At 39.0% G+C, this 18433-nt stretch overlaps 1 protein-coding gene across 7 annotated transcripts in view; it reads left to right on the forward strand.

Moving 5' to 3' along the window:
- SPPL3 (signal peptide peptidase like 3) overlaps window positions 1-18433 on the forward strand; it is a 62619-nt gene that overhangs the window by 8593 nt on the left and 35593 nt on the right. For 2 of the 7 annotated variants that reach the window (XM_014537675.1, XM_014537677.1), the window contains exons 2-3: window positions 13625-13723; window positions 16679-16756. Coding sequence is in view for 3 of the 7 variants with exons in the window: in XM_014537672.1 (XP_014393158.1) it covers window positions 16158-16183; window positions 16679-16756 (104 nt within the window). In the remaining 4 variants the exon portion in view is untranslated. Of the gene's footprint in view, window positions 1-6551; window positions 6564-13624; window positions 13724-14662; window positions 14780-16142; window positions 16184-16678; window positions 16757-18433 lie in introns of those variants that run through there. The other 5 variants (XM_014537672.1, XM_014537674.1, XM_014537673.1 and 2 more) reach the window with 4 other exon arrangements.

Below are 18433 nucleotides of genomic sequence, written 5' to 3' on the forward strand. Positions count from 1 at the left end.
GCCGCAATTGGTTTGGTTATTCCAATTCCTTTGCTGCCATAAAAATTTTAAGACTAGCTTGGTGATTTCTACAGAAATAAATTTTATAGTTTTCTGTTTCATTGATTTCTCCTCTATATTATTTCCTTTCTTCTACTTGCTTTTAATTTAATTTGCTCTTCTTTTTCTAGTTTCTTATAATGGAAGCTTAGATAATTGATTTTACTTCTTTTCCAGTATAATCTTTAATGCTGTATATTTTCCTCTAAACCAGCGGTTCTCAACCTGTGGGTCACAACCCCTTTGGGGGTCGAACGACCCTTTCACAGGGGTTGCCTAAGATCATTGGAAAACACATATATAATTACATATTGTTTTTGTGATTAATCACTATCCTTTAATTATGTTCAGTTTGTAACAATGAAAATACATCCTGCATATCAGATATTTACATTATGATTCATAAGAGTAGCAAAATTACAGTTATGAAGTAGCAACGAAAATAATTTTATGGTTGGGGGTCACCCCAACATGAGGAACTGTATGAAAGGGTCGCAGCATTAGGAAGGTTGAGAACCACTGCAGTCTAAACACTGCTTTAGCTGCATTTTACATATTTTGTTATGTTATCTTCATTCAGTTCAAGGTATTTTGAATATCTCATGTGATCTCTTATATTGTCCCAAATATTTCGGGATTACACAGATATTTGTGTATGAGTGATTTCTAATTTAATTTCATTGTAGTTGCAGCACATATTTTATGTAATTTTTTTTGGTCTTTAATTGTTTGTTTTTATGGCCTATTTTGGAAGATGATCCATGTGTGCTTTGTTCATTGTTAGCTCTTAGAAAGTGCGTTTTAATCCATGATATAACAAGGATCTGGGCTGAGGTTGGAGGGACAAGCAAAGTTGAGGAGGGAGAAGTATTGTGCAATGGTTTAGAGCATGATCTCCGGATCTGGAGCCAGACTGTCTGGGTTGGAATGCTAGCTCTGCTTTCTTCTTGGGCAGATTAGTGCATCTCTCTGTGCTTCAGTATCTTCATCTCTAGAATTGCTAATAATAGAGCTTTCCTCAAAGGGATGTTGTGAAGATGAAATGAGTTAACTGTAAACAGTTAGTACAATGTCTAATACAGTGATTTTCAACCTTTTTTCATATCATGGCACACATAAACTATTAAAATTTTGTGACACACCAAAAAATATATTGGTGCCGATCAGACCAAAAAAAAAAAAAAAAAAAAAAAAAAAAAAGAAGAAGAAAGAAAGCAATAAAACATACAATTTTGATTCACACCAAATGGCTATTGTGTTGGCTGTTGTCATTTTTAATTTAACAATCTAAGGGAAAAGAGGTCAGTGCCTCTGATTAAACAGTAAGGTGTGGCATGTTTAAAATTTTTGTGGTTGAAAATTGCTGGTCTAATACATAAGACCAGCTAATACTTTGAGTAAGAGCGCTCACAGTATTAGCTATTACTATTATTGTTATTATTACAGCAGTTTTATGTCTTGGTCTCTTAGGCCTTTTGGATAGGTCTTTGTTTGGTTGCTTGCATGTTTTTTAAAGAATTACTCCCCCTTTAAAGGTTTTTTTTATGTTTATTATTTATGGGAGGCCAGATAACATTGGTTTGAGTGTTCGTTGAACCCACGTGTAGAGGGAAAACTGAGAATTTGGAAAATCTGTATAAGCTTTAAAACACCGTAACTTAAACTCTGGTCAAGAATTTGATTCTTTCTAAATCAAGTTTCCTCTGAAAATATTCTCACAGGTTGCAGAAATTTCCAATTATAGAATAGAATCCAGCACCTTTTATAGCAGCGGTTCTCAACCTGTGGGTCGCGAACTATGAAAATACATCCTGCATATCAGATATTTACATTACAATTCATAACAGTTGCAAAATTACAGTTATGAAGTAGCAACGAAAATAATTTTATGGTTGGGGGTCACCACAACATGAGGAACTGTATTAAAGGGTCGCGGCATTAGGAAGGTTGAGAACCACTGCTTTGTAGCCACCAAGGAAAAATTGTCTTTTTTTTAGTGTGACTTAAAATTTTTGACATTAATCTTATGAACGTCTCACTTTTTATCGAGATTAATTAGAAAATTTATAAGTAAAATTACTCATGCCTTCTCATTCTTGTTTCAGTTTCTGTATATTTGTATTGGGTTTTCTTTTCCCCTCCTGAAGTCCTAGACTCTTAATTATTTCATCTGAATTTTTTAGAGGAGTGAAACGAAAGACTTCAGTCATTGATTCTTTGTGTATATCTCTGGAAAAAACAACCACAAGGATATTAAATACTCATAATTACAAATGACAGAAGAGTCCTCTCTAGACAGATAAGTGTCTGCTTTTGGAGATATCGAGCACAGAATGCCTCAGAGCTCTGGGCTCAAACTGTCTGGATATGATCCACTCTGTCACCTACTAGCTTTTGACATTGAACAAGTCATCGAACACCTCTCTGCTCATCAATTTCATCATTTTAGAGATGATAAAAGGGTGGTAATGAGAATTAAATAATGAAATTAAAGTACCGTATAATGCATACTTGGCACATAATAAATGCTTAACAAATATTGTTTGCTATTATTATGGTTGTTACTATTTTTATTTAGTTTCTGAATCAAGAGTTAGCGATCATGTTTTACCCAGTTTGTATTGGAAAAACGATTTAAAAATATCCCCCCCCCCCTTTCTTTAAAAAGATTCCTTCTTTTAGAGCAAAGCTTCCTAAAGAGTGTGCTATGGGGCATAAAACCGTTAGGTGTGCTAAGAAAAAAAGGGGGGGGAGGAGGATAAGTTTTGTGGCAAAATATATTACGAACTTTAGGAAGTTCTTTACAAAAACAAAACCAAACCCAGCAGTCAAGTTAGTTCTGTTTAGCTCGGCATTTACCAAATCTATTTGTCCATCACTGCTTTTAGTCATGCAAATAAAATAAATTGCCTAAGAAATTTTTGTCCCATAGAATCTATTTTGGGAAACACTAAGAGGTGGTTTTTGTTTCTGGTTTTTGTTTGTTTGTTTGTTTGTTTGTTTTGGGTGACATTGAAGTTTGCCAATGTGTATGGAGAGTAGATGTGCCGTTCCCTCGTTCTTGTAGCATCTCATTCAGGTAAAGTCCATTTGAATCAATGGGGGCAGTAACGTTGAAACAGAACATGAGCTTGGAAGTGTCCTAGTGAAGGAAGTTGGGGGATGAAGTAGCCCAATGGGAGCACATACCCCAGTGGAAGGTACAGAAGAGTTTAACCTCAGCAGGAGTTAGCATTTCTCCTCCCACCTCCCGGCAGCCCTAAGTCACTGTAGTCACTCTGCATAGCTTTGGGTCTCCGTGGGGAATGGGGCCCTGGGGCTGACCTTGGCTTGTCTGCTGGAAAATGACAAATGTCTGCAGCCAGCCCGCGATCATTTTCACTAATAGAGGGAAACCTTTACGTGGAAGATCCAAAGTGGCAGCTACTGAGAGCAAACAAAGAACTTCAGAGCTTCTTATCCAGACTGTCTGGATTTAAATCCAGGCTCTATCACTCACTAACTTCGTCAAGTTAAACAAGGTATTTCACCTCCCTATCCCTTGGTTTTCTTACATATAAATTAGGGATAATAAAAGTTAACTACTTCCTGGTAGTAATGAAGTTAAAATAACAAAATTGTCAGAATAAGCCAAATCTTTAGTAAATGTTAGTTATTACCCCTATAGAACTATTAAAATAATTTTTCTTATTCTTCTCATTTCATCATTCCCTAGCTGAAGAATTTATAACAGTAAACTTATGTTATTAACACTCCATTTACCAGATAACTTCATTGAGAGCTTAACTCTGTGAAAAGATGGTATTATCACCCTCATTTTACAAATTGAAGACTAGAAAGGTTAAGTGACTTACACCAGGTCACAGTTGGCAAAGAGAATCAGGTTTTGAACCCAGTACATCTGACTGCAGAACTTGTCTTCTTAACTGTGCTATACCACCTCTCAAGGCACTCCACATGTTTCATTAACCTGGTTCTCTTTATTTTATTAGGTGTTTATTCTCCTTAAGTCAGCTAATTTGGTGCATTTTCATCTTATTACTGAAAGGTTCGGAGTGGGCCGGGGTAGCGCACCTATGACATGAGGCCATAATGTATCAAAAGAGATTTTATTCCGGGCACCTGGGTGCAGGTGGGCTGAGACCGAGAAAGGCATCAGCGAAGAGAGCAGGGAGAGAGAGGTTTTTATTAACTTTTGCTGGCTGCAAGCCCGTCTGCTGACGTAAGGGCCGGGCTGTCCTTGGTTCCTCCCATGCCAGGTGTCTTCTGGGTATCTGAGCTATGCTGTGCTCAAGGCTGCAAGCTTTCCGCAAGACATCTGCTAAGCACAACAAGTCTTTCTCTGCCCCATTTTATTCTCTTTAACCCTTTCAATTACCAGTATATATGCCATCTCTTCTGCTTAAAAATCTCCCTTTCTTCAGCCAGTCTTCTGGGAAACCTTCCACAGTTCACCTCACCCAACTCTTGATACCTTTCTTTGGCATCTTGACCTGGCTGATTTCCATAGCACTTAGATACTCATGATTCTTTGGAGGGAATTCAAGTGTCCCTTTTTATATATTCACTCAATATAAAGAAGCTCTAACATACATTTTATAAAAGTAGGTGATTAATTTATCTTAAGAAACCAAGCTTTGAATTTACGGAAATTTCAGCTTGAGATACTTATAAACTCACTCTTTTCTTTTAACCTGTTGTACCTTCTTCACTTCACTGAATAGCTACCTCTGCGTGCCTGCTATTTTATGGATGAGATTGAGACTTTCTAGCACGAGTACGTTTATCAAACCTCATCTCTACTTCAGCCCATTATTTTTTATCTGACCTTTCTGGGCTCAGTAGAAAAGGTGTTATTTCCCCTTCTTTCTTGTTTTCTCTAAAATTATGCCCACATAATCATTTCCCTCCTCTGGTTATCCTTAATCTTCTAAGAACTTCTATTTTTCTTGTATTACAAGTGGCATAGGTTTTCCCTAACTTTAAAAAATAGAAATAAGGTCACCTGTTTATTTTCCGCATTGCTATTCAGTTTCATTTCTGTCTTCTAGTGCTAGACTTCCTCAGGCAGTGATGGGAACTCTCTACTTCCACTTTCTCTCTACTCACCATCCTACTGAAACTGCTCTAGGAATCACAGTAATCTCTCCTGACCAAGTGGCCTACTCTCAATCCTCATACTCTTCTGCTTATGTTGAGAGGTAATACGGTATAATGGTTAGAAGCATTAGAAGCATATGTACTCAGCATTTAACACTTCTTTGTTGCATCCCCAAATGACCTTTTTCCCTCAGGACTAAGCTCTCCCTGTAGTAACTCCGATTTCCAATGTCCCAGCTGTTCAGGAAAAATGAAACCGAAGATTGAAAGCTGAGTGTGGAAACATTTTTTTACTGTCAAAAGAGTAAAGTCAGTCCAGCATAGAGTCTTGGTGCTGGGAGGTGAGATTTGAAGGAAGGGGAAGTGGGATAGGGTTTTTAAAGTCAAGTCAGTAGAGCATCTCACTTCATTTTTAGGAAGGTGCGTGTCTGGATGTGGCTGATGGCTGGTGCTCTGGGGCTTGTTGATGGGGTAAGCACCGGGCTATGTGGAGGTGGCCTGGGTCCATAGGTTCTGCCTGGGAATGTGACTTTCAGCTGCTCTGCTGCGTACATGAGGGCCTGAGCTGGGGTTCTGTGCTGTTAGGTGCCCACCATGTCACCAGACTCGATGGCCAGGTCATCATTTGTGCTACTCACAGAAATTTGTTTTGTTTTGTTAATCCTTACCCAAGAATTCCCCCCCCCCCCAATTGTTTTATTAGAGAGTGGCAGGGAGGGAGGGGAAGAGAGAAGGAGAGAGAGAGAGAACATTGATGTGAGAGAGACACATCATTTGTTTGCTCCTGACTAGGGTTGAGGATCAAACCTGCAACCCAGGTACAGGCTAACATTCTAACCACTGAGCCACGCTGGTCAGGACTAAGTCACATTAATAATAATAATATATATATTATTGATTATATATTGAATATATTGAATATATATTAACATATATATTTTATTGATTTCAGAGAGGAAGAGGGGTGAGAGAGAGAGAGAAAGAGACATCAATGATGAGAGAGAATCATTGATTGGCTGCCTCGCACACGTGTGAGGTATCTGAGCTATGCTGTGCTCAAGGCTGCTGTGCACACACACACACACACACACACACACCCCTACCAGCCCTTCCCTCCTCCCAGGTATCGAACCTGCAACCCGGGCATGTGTGACCACCTGGTTCATAGGTCGACCCTCAACCACTGAGCAACACCAACCAGGCAATGCACATGCTTTTGAAATTGCAGTATGAGGACTTAGGTGCGAGAGTAATTCCTAGGAAAGAGTTGAAGCATATTGCCATGGAAGCCTTTACTGTGGTGTTTCCTTTCTGTTTTACCAAAGCTCCTTTCAATTCTTTCTTGTCTACCCTAGGCCCGTGGTCGGCAAACCGCGGCTCGCGAGCCACATGCGGCTCTTTGGCCCCTTGAGCGTGGCTCTTCCACAAAATACCATGTGCGGGCGCGCACGTACAGTGCGATTGAAACTTCGTGGCCCATGCACAGAAGTCGGTATTTTGTGGAAGAGCCACGCTCAAGGGGCCAAAGAGCCGCATGTGGCTCGCGAGCCGCGGTTTGCCCACTGCCCTAGGCAGTAATGTGTCTGAAAACAAAGTGACTCCTTATCCCCTTCGCTGCCTTGGAGACTAATACCTTCCTTTCATAGGAATTTGCTTAATCATCAGATTTAGTATCGCTGATGGAAGTCAAATGTAAAATATTAACATATGGTGCATCTCATATATGTTCTTTCCGTAAAGCATTTGGTGTTAATGGAGGGATATGAAGAATGAAGATACTTCCTTTCTAATCCAAAAATATTTTGATATTGGAAATCTACTTCATCTTCATGGTGTGACTCAGAGATGCTCATGATTCATGACTATGGCTAGTCTATACACACACACAAACCCCTTTGTGCAAATTAAAAAATTGTGTCTCCCTGGCCAGGTGGGCTCAGGCTCATAAATCACCTTTGTGAAAGGAAAAGATGTCCTCCCGCCAGGTGGATGCATCCACTCACTAGGATACAAACCTTTTCTGCATAGGGCCATATAGTAAATATTTTGGCCTCTGTGAGCCATATATGGTCTCTGTGACAGCTACTCACCTCTGCCATTGAAGCGCTACAGCGGCCATAGACAGTACCTGAATGAATGAGCTTGGCTGTGTTCATTGGAATCCAGCAGGCCATAGTTTGCCCACTGCTGGTATGCAGCAACACATAACACTTCCATAGCACTTTATTTCTTTATTAAAACATTACATTCTGCCACCTTGTATGATGTGTCTTTCTTACTTAGATTGTAACCTTAAGTGACTGTCTCATTCACTTTTTGTATCTTGCACGTAAAGATGAAATTTAGTTTATTGTTAAAATTTTACTTGATAACTTACTCCATTTTTTAAGCTTATACATTTGTTTTTTCCCTTAAATTATGAAAGAGAAATATTGTGAACATTGTAATAGCATATATTTTAAATAAAAATTCCTATTTCAACATATTTCACTATGAAGAGAAAAATTGTAGCATTTCTTAGACCTGGAATATGTCATTTCCTGTATATTATATTTGAGGCTCAAAGTCTTGCATAGCAAATAAGTTGTAACTACCTCTTGGTGTTTGTGATGGGATAGAACTGCATGTGAGAAAATGCTAGCCATTTGTATAGCCAGGGCTTATAGGTAAAAGTATAAAAGGCAGCAGTTCTCAAAAGTGTGGCTGTGGATTCCTGGGGGTTCCTCATATTCTTTCAGTGGGTCATGGTCAAATTATTTTCATAATGCTACTGAAGTTACTTGTCTTTTTCATTTTGACCCTTTCTTCTTAAGGTGAAAAGCAGTGTTGAGTAAAACCATACTATGCTGTACTATGAATCAAGGCAGTGGCACCAGACTGTACTAGTAATCATTGTATTCTTCACCACCATGCACACACAGTTTTTTTTGGTGTGTTTTTTTGAAGGTGGTTTCACTTAGGGCAAAGCAGTAAAAATACTAGCACTTTTATTAAATCTCAACCTTTGAGCACAATTTTTTATGATAAAACGGAAAGTTCCCTCTAAAGCTTTCTGCTGCTAAAGTACCATTGGTTTTCTTGAGAAAATCACTTGTGCAGTCATTTGAGATGCTAGTTGCACTAGCTACTTTTTTCTTGGAATACCATTTTTACTTGAAGAATAACTAGTGGAGAAACTAGAGTTATTCACACTTGACAGTTTCTCAGAAATGAATAAAGTGAGCCCATCACTTCAATGCAAAAAAACTTTTTGCCAATGATAAACTTTGAGATTTTAAGTGAAAATTAGATTTTGGGAAAATTTGGATTTATTATCATAAGCATCAGAAATGATATTAAGTGGGGGTTTTTCAGATATTGTATAATGAAATATGACAACATCTGGAATAGCTGCGTAACTCAGTGAACCAGTATCTTCCAATTGAACAGTGTGTGAGTTCACAAAATCATCCATAGGTACCCATTCCAAGTACAGCACAGTGTATTGAATTTAAATGTAATATAGTTTTTTAAAATCACTGATATGGTTTCAGATTCCATATTACAATTAACCTTTAAGAAATTAACCACTTGTTGAATTTTAGTGGAGTATCAAAGAATATCCTCAGTTATCTGAAATGGTTACTAAAATGCCCCTCCCTTTTCCAACTGCCCATTTGTGTAAGGCTGATTCCCCACCCCTGTCCCAGAGTTCAGCCAAAACAACATATGGCAACAGATTGGATGCAGAAGCAAATGTGAGAATCAGACTATCTTCTATTTAAGACAGATGTTAGAGATGTTTGCAAAAAAAATGTAAAGGAACACTCCTTATCTCAGAGTATTTCTGTTGCTTCTTTGGAAAATAGTTACTTTCCTTTAAAATTGTTTTTTATGTTCACAGGCAATGGTTTTATTATTTGTGAATAAATACTTTTATTTCAAACTAGAGGCCCGGTGCACAAAATTTGTGCATTGAGGGTGGGGGGGGCGGTTCCCCCTCAGCCTGGCCTGCACCCTCTCGCAGTCCAGGAGCCCTCAGGGGATGTCCCGGAGGTGGGAGCGCTACTGCGCTTGCCAGCTGTGAACCCAGCTCAGGGCTTCTTGCTGAATGGCGCTCCCCCTGTGGGAGTGCACTGACCACCACGAGGCAGCCCCTGGTGGTCAGTGCATGTCATAGCGACTGGTCGTTCTGCTGTTCAGTCGATTTGCATATTAGCCTTTTATTATATAGGATGTGATAAATATCATACCTCTAACCCAAAAGAACAAAAGCTTTTAGGGGGTCTTCTATTTTAAGGCTGTAAATGGTCTCAAGACCAAACATTTTGCAAAGTGCTGGTCTAGGGCAGTGTCTGTGCAGAGTTGGAATAGTAGTTGCTTGGTCTGTGGGGTGGACAAGAATGCTTTCATTGTATAGCTGGAAGGCTGACACAGAACGTTACAGAACAGTACTCTCTCTGTTTCAGTTTGGCATGATTTTTAACAGGATATGTGTTAAAAGCACTTGCTGGTATAGCAGCTAGAAATAGATATTTAGTTTTAGAGCAGTTACTAAAATCCAGCATGTTTCTAAAAGTCTTCGGGTGTAGAATATAATCTTATATATGTGAGAAATTTCTGGTAGCTCTTTGTGTCTGTTCTATTAAGGGTTGAGGGAATGTAAAGACTTAGTGGTTTTTGTAATGACCACATAAAACTTTCCAGCTGAACAGCTGACCTGTACTAATACATCACTTAGCAAAGTGTTCACGTCTGTGTTAGTACATTTGGCTAACCTGATTTTGGCATGTCTAAATGCATGTCTTTAGTTTCTTCTTGCATTTTAGTAAGAATTCCTTTATTTCAGAGTGTAGTGTCATTCCTGTTTTTGATGTGCATTTGTAGTGTCTGGAAACAAACCTCAGTAGGAGAGCCTGAGAGAAGACACATTGCTGTTGATGCTTTGTGTAGGTAGGGAGAGGCTGTGAAATAAAGAAGATCGCTGGGCTTTGATTTTCTAAAATTGGCCAGACTATCCACCCTTTTTTAGTGGGAATACCTTTCCCTTCCTGCTTACCTTCTTCTAGTGTTACCCTAGAGCCCAGACCTATTTCCTGTAGTAAAATGCTAGGATCTCTGTTTACTTCTGAATTGTTGATGAATCTTCAATTTTTTGTCTGGGCAAAGAGAAGAAGAGAGAGAGGTAGAGGCAAGGACCTCTTCCTCACCATCATCATTAGCAATGAAAACCGTTAGACATTTTTTAAATAGCTGTATGCTTGTTTTTATGGGCTTGTGGAGTAGTTAAAAAGTGAGCCTCCTTCAGGAGACCAAGGGTATAAACAAATATAGGACAAACCAGTTTATTTGGCAAAGAAAAAAAGAGCTAATGGTTTGGACCCTAAGACTGGCCACATTTCAAAAAAAGTTACCCAAGAGAAAAATTTTCCCGGGGTTGATTAAACCAACCAGAGACTCTAACCCAGCCGTGGGCAAACTATGGCCCGCGGGCCGGATCTGGCCCGTTTGAAATGAATAAAACTAAAAAAAAAAAAAAGACCATACCCTTTTATGTAATGATATTTACTTTGAATTTATATTAGTTCACACAAACACTCCATCCATGCTTTTGTTCCGGCCCTCCGGTCCAGTTTAAGAACCCATTGTGGCCCTCAAGTCAAAAAGTTTGCCCACCCCTGCTCTAACCGTATAATGGCTTAGCTTTATCTGTCTCTGCTGGCATAATGTAGGTTTTACATAAATCACTTTTAAGTCTGTAAATATTGGGTGATTAAAAGAAGAAAATTAATTACTGTTTTCAGTAGCCTGGGAACAGTGTCGTCTTTGTCAGTGCTAATGACATGCCAGTGATCAGCCAAATGAAAGACAGCTATCTGTGAAAGGATATTTCTGGCAATATCTTTATTTTTGGAAGAAAAACACAATGCAAAAATCTAAAATCTTGAAGATAAAAGCTAGTTGGGCCTCCATGTTCATCTAGGCCAGTGATGGCGAACCTTTTGAGCTCGGCGTGTCAGCATTTTGAAAAACCCTAACTTAACTCTGGTGCTGTGTCACATATAGAAATTTTTTGATACTTGCAACCATAGTAAAACAAAGACTTATATTTTTGATATTTATTTTATATATTTAAATGCCATTTAACAAAGAAAAATAAAAAAAAATGAGTTCACGTGTTACCTCTGACACGCGTGTCATAGGTTCGCCATCACTGATCTAGGCCAACAGAGGATTTTCTAGAGACCAGAAAGATAGCAAGACTTGCCCTGGGAAGATCAACTGCCTAGTTATAGTATAATTAAAGATAGAACCAAAGCCCTGGCTGGTGTGGCTCAATTGGTTGGGCATCGACTAGTGCACTGAAAGGTTGTGGGTTCAAATCCCGGTCAGGGCACAAGCCCAAATTTCGGCTCATTTTCCTCTTCCTCCCTCTCGCTTCGAAGCTCTTTCTCTCTAAAAATGAATAAAAAATATTGAAAAGAAAAATAAGAAAAGATAAGAATCAGAGCCTCCTGACTCCACTTGTCATCCAGTTTGGGGCAGATGATGAAGTCATTTTGGGAGACTCTGGAATTAGGCTTTCTATGTTCAGAACTGTACCTCGCTCCTCATCTCAAAAAAGGTGATAATCACACAGTTCCACAAATCCCCAAACCAACAACTCTGCAAACTCAGTGTTCCTGTCATTCATTTGGAAGCAAATGTGACATAAACTGATATGAGGCTATTTATAATCTTTATTTATCTTCCTTAGTGGGACTATTCATATGCTTCACTACAGAAATACTATTATTTGATTATAAAGTACCACTCCAGGCCACAATAGGGTTTTTTTCTATTGAGTTTAGGAACCACAATCTACCCTCCTAATTCAGAAGGGTGAGTTAGGTGAAAAAGTGAGAAACATTGGAAGATAGGCTATTATTAATACAGAATTGAGAATTGCTAGATAATGTTGATGTGGTTAAAAGTTGTGTTCATTGAACCTAGAATATTTCTCTTTATTAAAAAGAAAAAAGAGTGCATTCTATATTGTTAAGTTTTTCATGTCTTAATTTTATAGCAAAAGGCCAATAACGTAAAGCAGTAGAAAGAATAGCTCCTGATACACGTTGAGCTTAAAAAAGAGCAAGTTACAGAAGAACAGGTGTGCTTTGTTTTTGTAGTGTGCATGCATTCTGTACACACAGTTTATATGGAAGGATGCATATACCAATTGTAAACAGTGTCTACAACCAGGGAATGGGCATGCAGAGAGAGGAGGGAGGAGGTCCTTGTACTTCCGCTTTGTATATTTACTGGTATTTGAATTTTTTTTTTTACAATGAACAATTATTTTTGAAATTTTTTAAAAAGGAAAATTGATAGTATTTTAAAATCAAAATTAATTTTAATTCATGTTCTGTATTTTCTAAGAAGTAACTTTTTTTTATAAAAAAAGCTTTTTTTAAAAATATGTTTTATTGATTTTTTTACAGAGAGGAAGGGAGAGGGATAAAGAGTTAGAAACATCAATGAGAGAGAAACATCAATCAGCTGCCTCCTGCACATCCCCAAATGGGGATGTGCCCACAGCCAAGGTACATGCTCTTGACTGGAATCGAACCTGGGACCCTTGAGTCCGCAGGCCGACGCTCTATCCACTGAGCCAAACCGGTTAGGGCTAAAAAAGCTTTTTATAAAACTTCTGTAAGGGTAGTTAGAATTGAAAACATATGAAATTTCAAATAATACCATGAAATAAGTTGTAACTTCTGATTATGTGATAGTTGGCACAGTTTACATTAGGAGTCAATTTTAACCAGATTTTCTTGTGTAGATTTATTTGAAAAAGAAAACAAAACCAAAAACCTGTTTAGTCTAGAAGAAGTCATTAAACATGAGAGTGTTTTTTTCTGAAACCACGCGTTTAGTTCTGCATTGGGCACCATGCTTACCGCTAGCCAGGATATAGCGACCTGACCTGGTAGCCTTAAGCAGCCTCTTCGTAAGGTATTTTTACATGGTCAGCCCTCACCTTGAAAAACAGACTGAAGAAAGTCAGTGACTACAAGATGGTCAGTCACAGACTAGAACACAGCACAGGACTGTGAAGTAGAAGGAGCTGATTTCAAAAAAATTCACCTCAGACTTTCAGAAGTCTTAATCGACGAGTGTCCAGGGTCTCCACTGATTTGAGAGATGTTGCATACGCAATAAACACTAGTATCAGACCTTAAGACACTGAGCTTGGGAGGGTAATGACAAATGCTTCAGAATACAAAGGGTACCAAAAAGCCAAGCCATTCAAGTAAAACACCAGCAAAAGTTCCTCAGGGGGAAAAAAGCTGCTTATATTTCTATAGCTCTGGAGTCTGGAAAAAAATTTTAATTGCTTTTCAAAATGCCTACTAGCCCCTAATCATAAGAATAGCTGCTCAATCTTAAATTAATTTTTAATTACATCAGAAGATTAATTAATGCAAATGAAAACCATATTGAGATACCAATTTTCATCTGTCAGGTTGGTAAAAATTCAAAAGTTAGACAATGCTCACTGTTGAGAAGACAATGAAGAAAGAAAAGAAGAGAAAAGAAAAGAAAAGACTCTTATCCATTACTAGTGAGAGTGCAAAATGATTTAACTCTCTGGAGGGCAGTTGGGCAACATCTGTCAAAGTGCATTTCCTTTTCAATCCAGATCTCAATTTTAGGAACTCTATTCTACACAGATGTGTCATTTCATTGTGTGTGCAGTGCAGGTAAATTTACAAGTCTCTATTAAAGAATTGTTTGTAAAGGAATTTTTGGATACCACAATGCCCATTTAAAAGGGATTTGTTTTAAAAGAAAAGCAATGTAGTATATCCACACAACGGAATATAATGGGGATGTATAAAGAAAAAGAAGAAAAAGTTCTCCACATATTGATACAGGAAGGTCTCTAGGCTATACTGTAAAAGACGGGTGGGGGAGTACAAAGCTGTGTATTTAAATGTGTGTGTGTGTGTGTGTGTGTGTGTGTGTGTGTGTGTGTGTTTATTTTTTAGAGAGAGAGGAAAGGAGAAACATCTATCAGTTGCCTTCCATATGCACTCCAACTGGGGCCTGAACCCACAACCTGAGCATGTGCCCTGACCAGGAATCGAATTTGCAACCTTTTGGTGCATGGGACAGTGCTCAACCAACTGAGCCACACCGGCCAGGGCCAGAGCTGTGTATTTAATATTTTGCTGTTTGTATAAGACATGGTGAGAATGCTCTAAAGAAACTAATAAAAGTGATTATTGCCCAGCCAGTGTGGCTCAGTGGTTGAGCGTCATCCCATGAAGCAGGAGGTCATGGTTTGATTCCCAGTCAGGGCACATTCCCCGGGTTTTGGGCTCAAGCCCCCGGAGGGGGCATGCAGGAGGCAGCCAATTGATGATTCTCTCTTATCATTGATGTTTCTCTCTCTCTCACTCCCTTCTTCTCTGAAATCAATAAAAAAAATTTTTAAAGTGATTATCTAGAGATAATCCAGTCTGACCCTCATCACTTCACTAAGACTATTTTTGCTAAGGTCACCAGTGACATACACATTAAATAAATCCGGTGGACACTGCAGTTTTCATCTTGACCTCTCAGCAGTCTTTGTCACAGGTGGCCTCTCCTTCCTACTACAAACAATGAATGCTGAGTACGTACAGTGTTCAGCTCTCTATATGAATTATTCATTTAATTCTTTAACAGCTCTTTAAAATAGGTGTTGTCATTATCCCCATTGTACAGATGAAGCTGGACCTTAGAGAGGTTAAGTAATTCCATCTTAGTAAGGGGTAGATCAAGGGTTTAAATTCAGACACCATCCAATCCTGCTGCCTCTTTGAAACTCATCATCCTGCGATCCTGGGTTTTCTTCCTCTTTCTCTGTTTCTCTTTGGATTTCTTTGCAGCTCCTTCTTGTGCCTGGTCTTTAGGTTTTGGAGGTTTCTTAGGGTTTTATCTTGGATCCTCTTCTCACTGCTGCTAGGCAGTCTTACCCACACCATGGCTTCAGTTACCAGATAGAAGGTGATGAGCTCCCAATATATATTTTATAGCTTAGAGCTGCTTCTGGTCTGTAGACCCAGATATCTAACCATCTCAACCATCTAAAACCTAATTTTTAACCTGCTCCTCCTATGCTGCCTTTTTTAGCTAAATGGTACAAGCTGTCCACCTGCGGCTCAGCAGAAACCTGGGGACCTTCCTCGTCCCGTTAACCATCACCAAGTCCTGTGTGTGTCTCTTTCATCTTCTCTAAGGAGAGCAGCCTCCACAGTTCTCACACTTTCTCCTCGTGTCCTGCACTGTCTTCTCCCTTTCACAACACTTCCCATGATTATATTCACTTGCTTTGTGAACGTTGGGTTTTTTAATTCCTCAGCCTGAAATTTATTTTTTTATTCCTTTAGAAAAGACATTCAGGGAGGAACCAAGACAGTCTTATTTGTTACTATATCCCCAGTGGCTAGCAGAGTGTCTGTCTGGCACAGAGGCATCATTAAATATTTGCTTAAATGAAAAAGAAACAAATTTATTTAGGAAAACCCCTAACAAAACAAGAATGGGTAGTGGGAGGGTGAACTCCTGGAGACAGACTTACAAACAAGGTTTCTGAGAGTCAAGCCATGGAAGGGAGCTAAGGAATTGGCCGTAGGATTGAGAGAAGTAGGGGAGTTGAGGGCGTGGAATTGCAGGACCCAAACTGTCATTACATGTGGGAGGTAAGATCAGGGGTGGCAACAATGCAACAAACTGCCCTAGCCGGTTTGGCTCAGTGGATAGAACATAGGCCTATGGACCAAAAGGTCCTGGGTTCAAATCCGATCTAGGGCACGTACTTCACATGTAGGCTTCTCCCTGGTCAGGGCGTGTGGAGGAGGCAACCAATCAATGTGTTTCTCTCACATCGATATTTCTCTCTGTCTTTCCCTTTCTCTTCTACTCTTTTTAAAAATCAATGGAAAAATATCCTTGGGTGAGGATTAAAAAAAGAATGCAACAGATTTCTAGCTTTGACAGCTGAGGGGATCATGTTACCGTTCCTTGAGGGGACCAGGTATGAAAAAAAGAAGAATGACTTTAGTTTTGGACCTGTTGACTTTGAAGAACTTCCCGCGGGCCTCCCAGATGGAGAGAACCAGTAGGCAGTTATAAAAATGGAAATAGAATTTAGGAGAGAGATACGGGCCTTACCTCATTACCAGTAAAATACTATTGGTAATTCAAGTGTAAACTGATAAAAGTTTACTCACTGAGACTTTTCATCATTGGTACAGAATAGGTAGATATTATGGTAATTTTTAAGTTGGGTTTGGATAAGATCTACTGTATGTCATACAGAAATGGAATTTTTACATTAATATTCAATATCCTGTGAATATTAACTAATAATAGCTGTGAAAACTAGCATATCTCATTTTAATGATGTTATTTTGTTAATGCTAATTTATACCTTTTTATATTAAAGATGAAATAACAACTTAGGTTTGTAGACTGTAAATTGTGTGAGAACTTGCTGCCATGTGATTTAATTTTTTTCTCATTTTTCTAGGGCCTATTCCCTGGTGGATTCCAGTCAAGTGTCTACATTTCTGATTTCCATTCTCCTGATAGTCTATGGTAGTTTCAGGTAAGATGCTCTCAATGTGAGACTAATCTCAGTGGGAGGTGAGATTAGCACCAAAACTTACTGCTCTGTGAAGAGAAATATGACTGGCAGGGATTGAGTTAGAACGGGATAATTCTGATATTTCTTCTTTAATTTGGCTGCTGTTAAAAGACTTCTTGGTTTTGCTTATATGATTTTGGAATTTTAATGGAAACATGAATTGCTTAAATTCTGGTTCTGAGAATAATGACTCCCATGAACACACTTATTGAGAAGGTTAAGGAGAAAATCCTTGACAGTGATTTTAGAGTCTCAAAGGGAACAAAGTTTCTTAATATAGGTTGACAGAGGGTGAGCCATGTGAAATTGCCTATAGTCAACTTTTTTGACCTACACAAATAATTTATGGTTCAGCCTAATTATGGACATTAGTATTTACCAAGTATTTTCTCTGTTGACTTTGGGAATGCTGAGACTGGATCCTCTTGAAATTCCTATTCTAGAAGGCAGCCACAGGAATAGGAAGTTAGACATTTATTCTTCTTTTTCACTATCCTTTCTTGAAAGGAACTTTAATATAACTCAAATAGTTTTGTGGCTGACACTCTTAACAATAAAGGTCACATAAGAAATTTTAAATTGAAAACTTGAAAGGGAGTGATGGTGATAAATGAAATAGGCATAAGAATTTTAAACTATTATATCTGGATTTTAATAGAACTTAGCAAAATCACAGGCTTTATCTCAACACTGCGTAGAACAAGTACAATATTTTCGGTAATTCCAGTATCAACTGATACATGTTTTAATCATTGAGACTTCTATTGAGAATCCTACATTCATAATGAGTCTTAGGAAGCATTAGTTAAGCCAGAGCAACTTAGAACCTTATCACATAATCTTGATATTTTTATATTGCTATCCTTTGTACAAGTTTCTTATTTTTTCTCTTTGTGTATATGTCAGCATTTTCAAAGACGGTAATTTTTTTTTAATATATTTTATTGATTTTTCACAGAGAGGAAAGGAGAGGGATAGAGAGTTAGAAACATCGATCAGCTGCCTCCTGCACACCTCCTACTGGGGATGTGCCCACAACCAAGGTACATGCCCTTGACCGGAATCGAACCTGGGACCTGGGACCTTTCAGTCCGCGGGCCGACACTCTATCCACTGAGCCAAACCGGTTAGGGCCAAGACGGTAATTTTTTAAAAAATCTTTAGACCTACAACCCTAGTGCTACAGTAAGTCTTTTTTTTTTTTTTTAAGTCTTTATTTAATGTCAGTAAGTTCTGTGACTTTAAGTGAAATGCTGTATAATGAAGCCAGTTTTACCATAGGCTGATTGATGTAAACAAGGGTTAAGTTCTTATAGCATCTTATCAACGGTATAACTAAACTAGTGGCCCGGTGCACGAAATTTGTGCACGGGGGTGGGGTGTCCCTCAGCCCGGCCTGCACCCTCTCCAACCTGGGACCCCACAGGACTAAACCGGCCGTCAGACATCCCTCTCGCAATCTGGGACCACTGGCTCCTAACTGCTCACCTGCCTGCCTGCCTGATTGCCCCTAACCACTCTGCCTGCCGGCCTGCTCGCCCCAACTGCCCCCTCCCCCCCGTGTCGGCCTTCTTGCCCCATACTGTCCCCCCTTGCCGGCCTGATCGCTCCCACCCTCCCTGCCGGCCTGCTCACCCC

This window comes from Myotis brandtii, unplaced genomic scaffold (assembly GCF_000412655.1).
Source record: "Myotis brandtii unplaced genomic scaffold, ASM41265v1 scaffold181, whole genome shotgun sequence".
Taxonomy (NCBI): domain Eukaryota; kingdom Metazoa; phylum Chordata; class Mammalia; order Chiroptera; family Vespertilionidae; genus Myotis; species Myotis brandtii.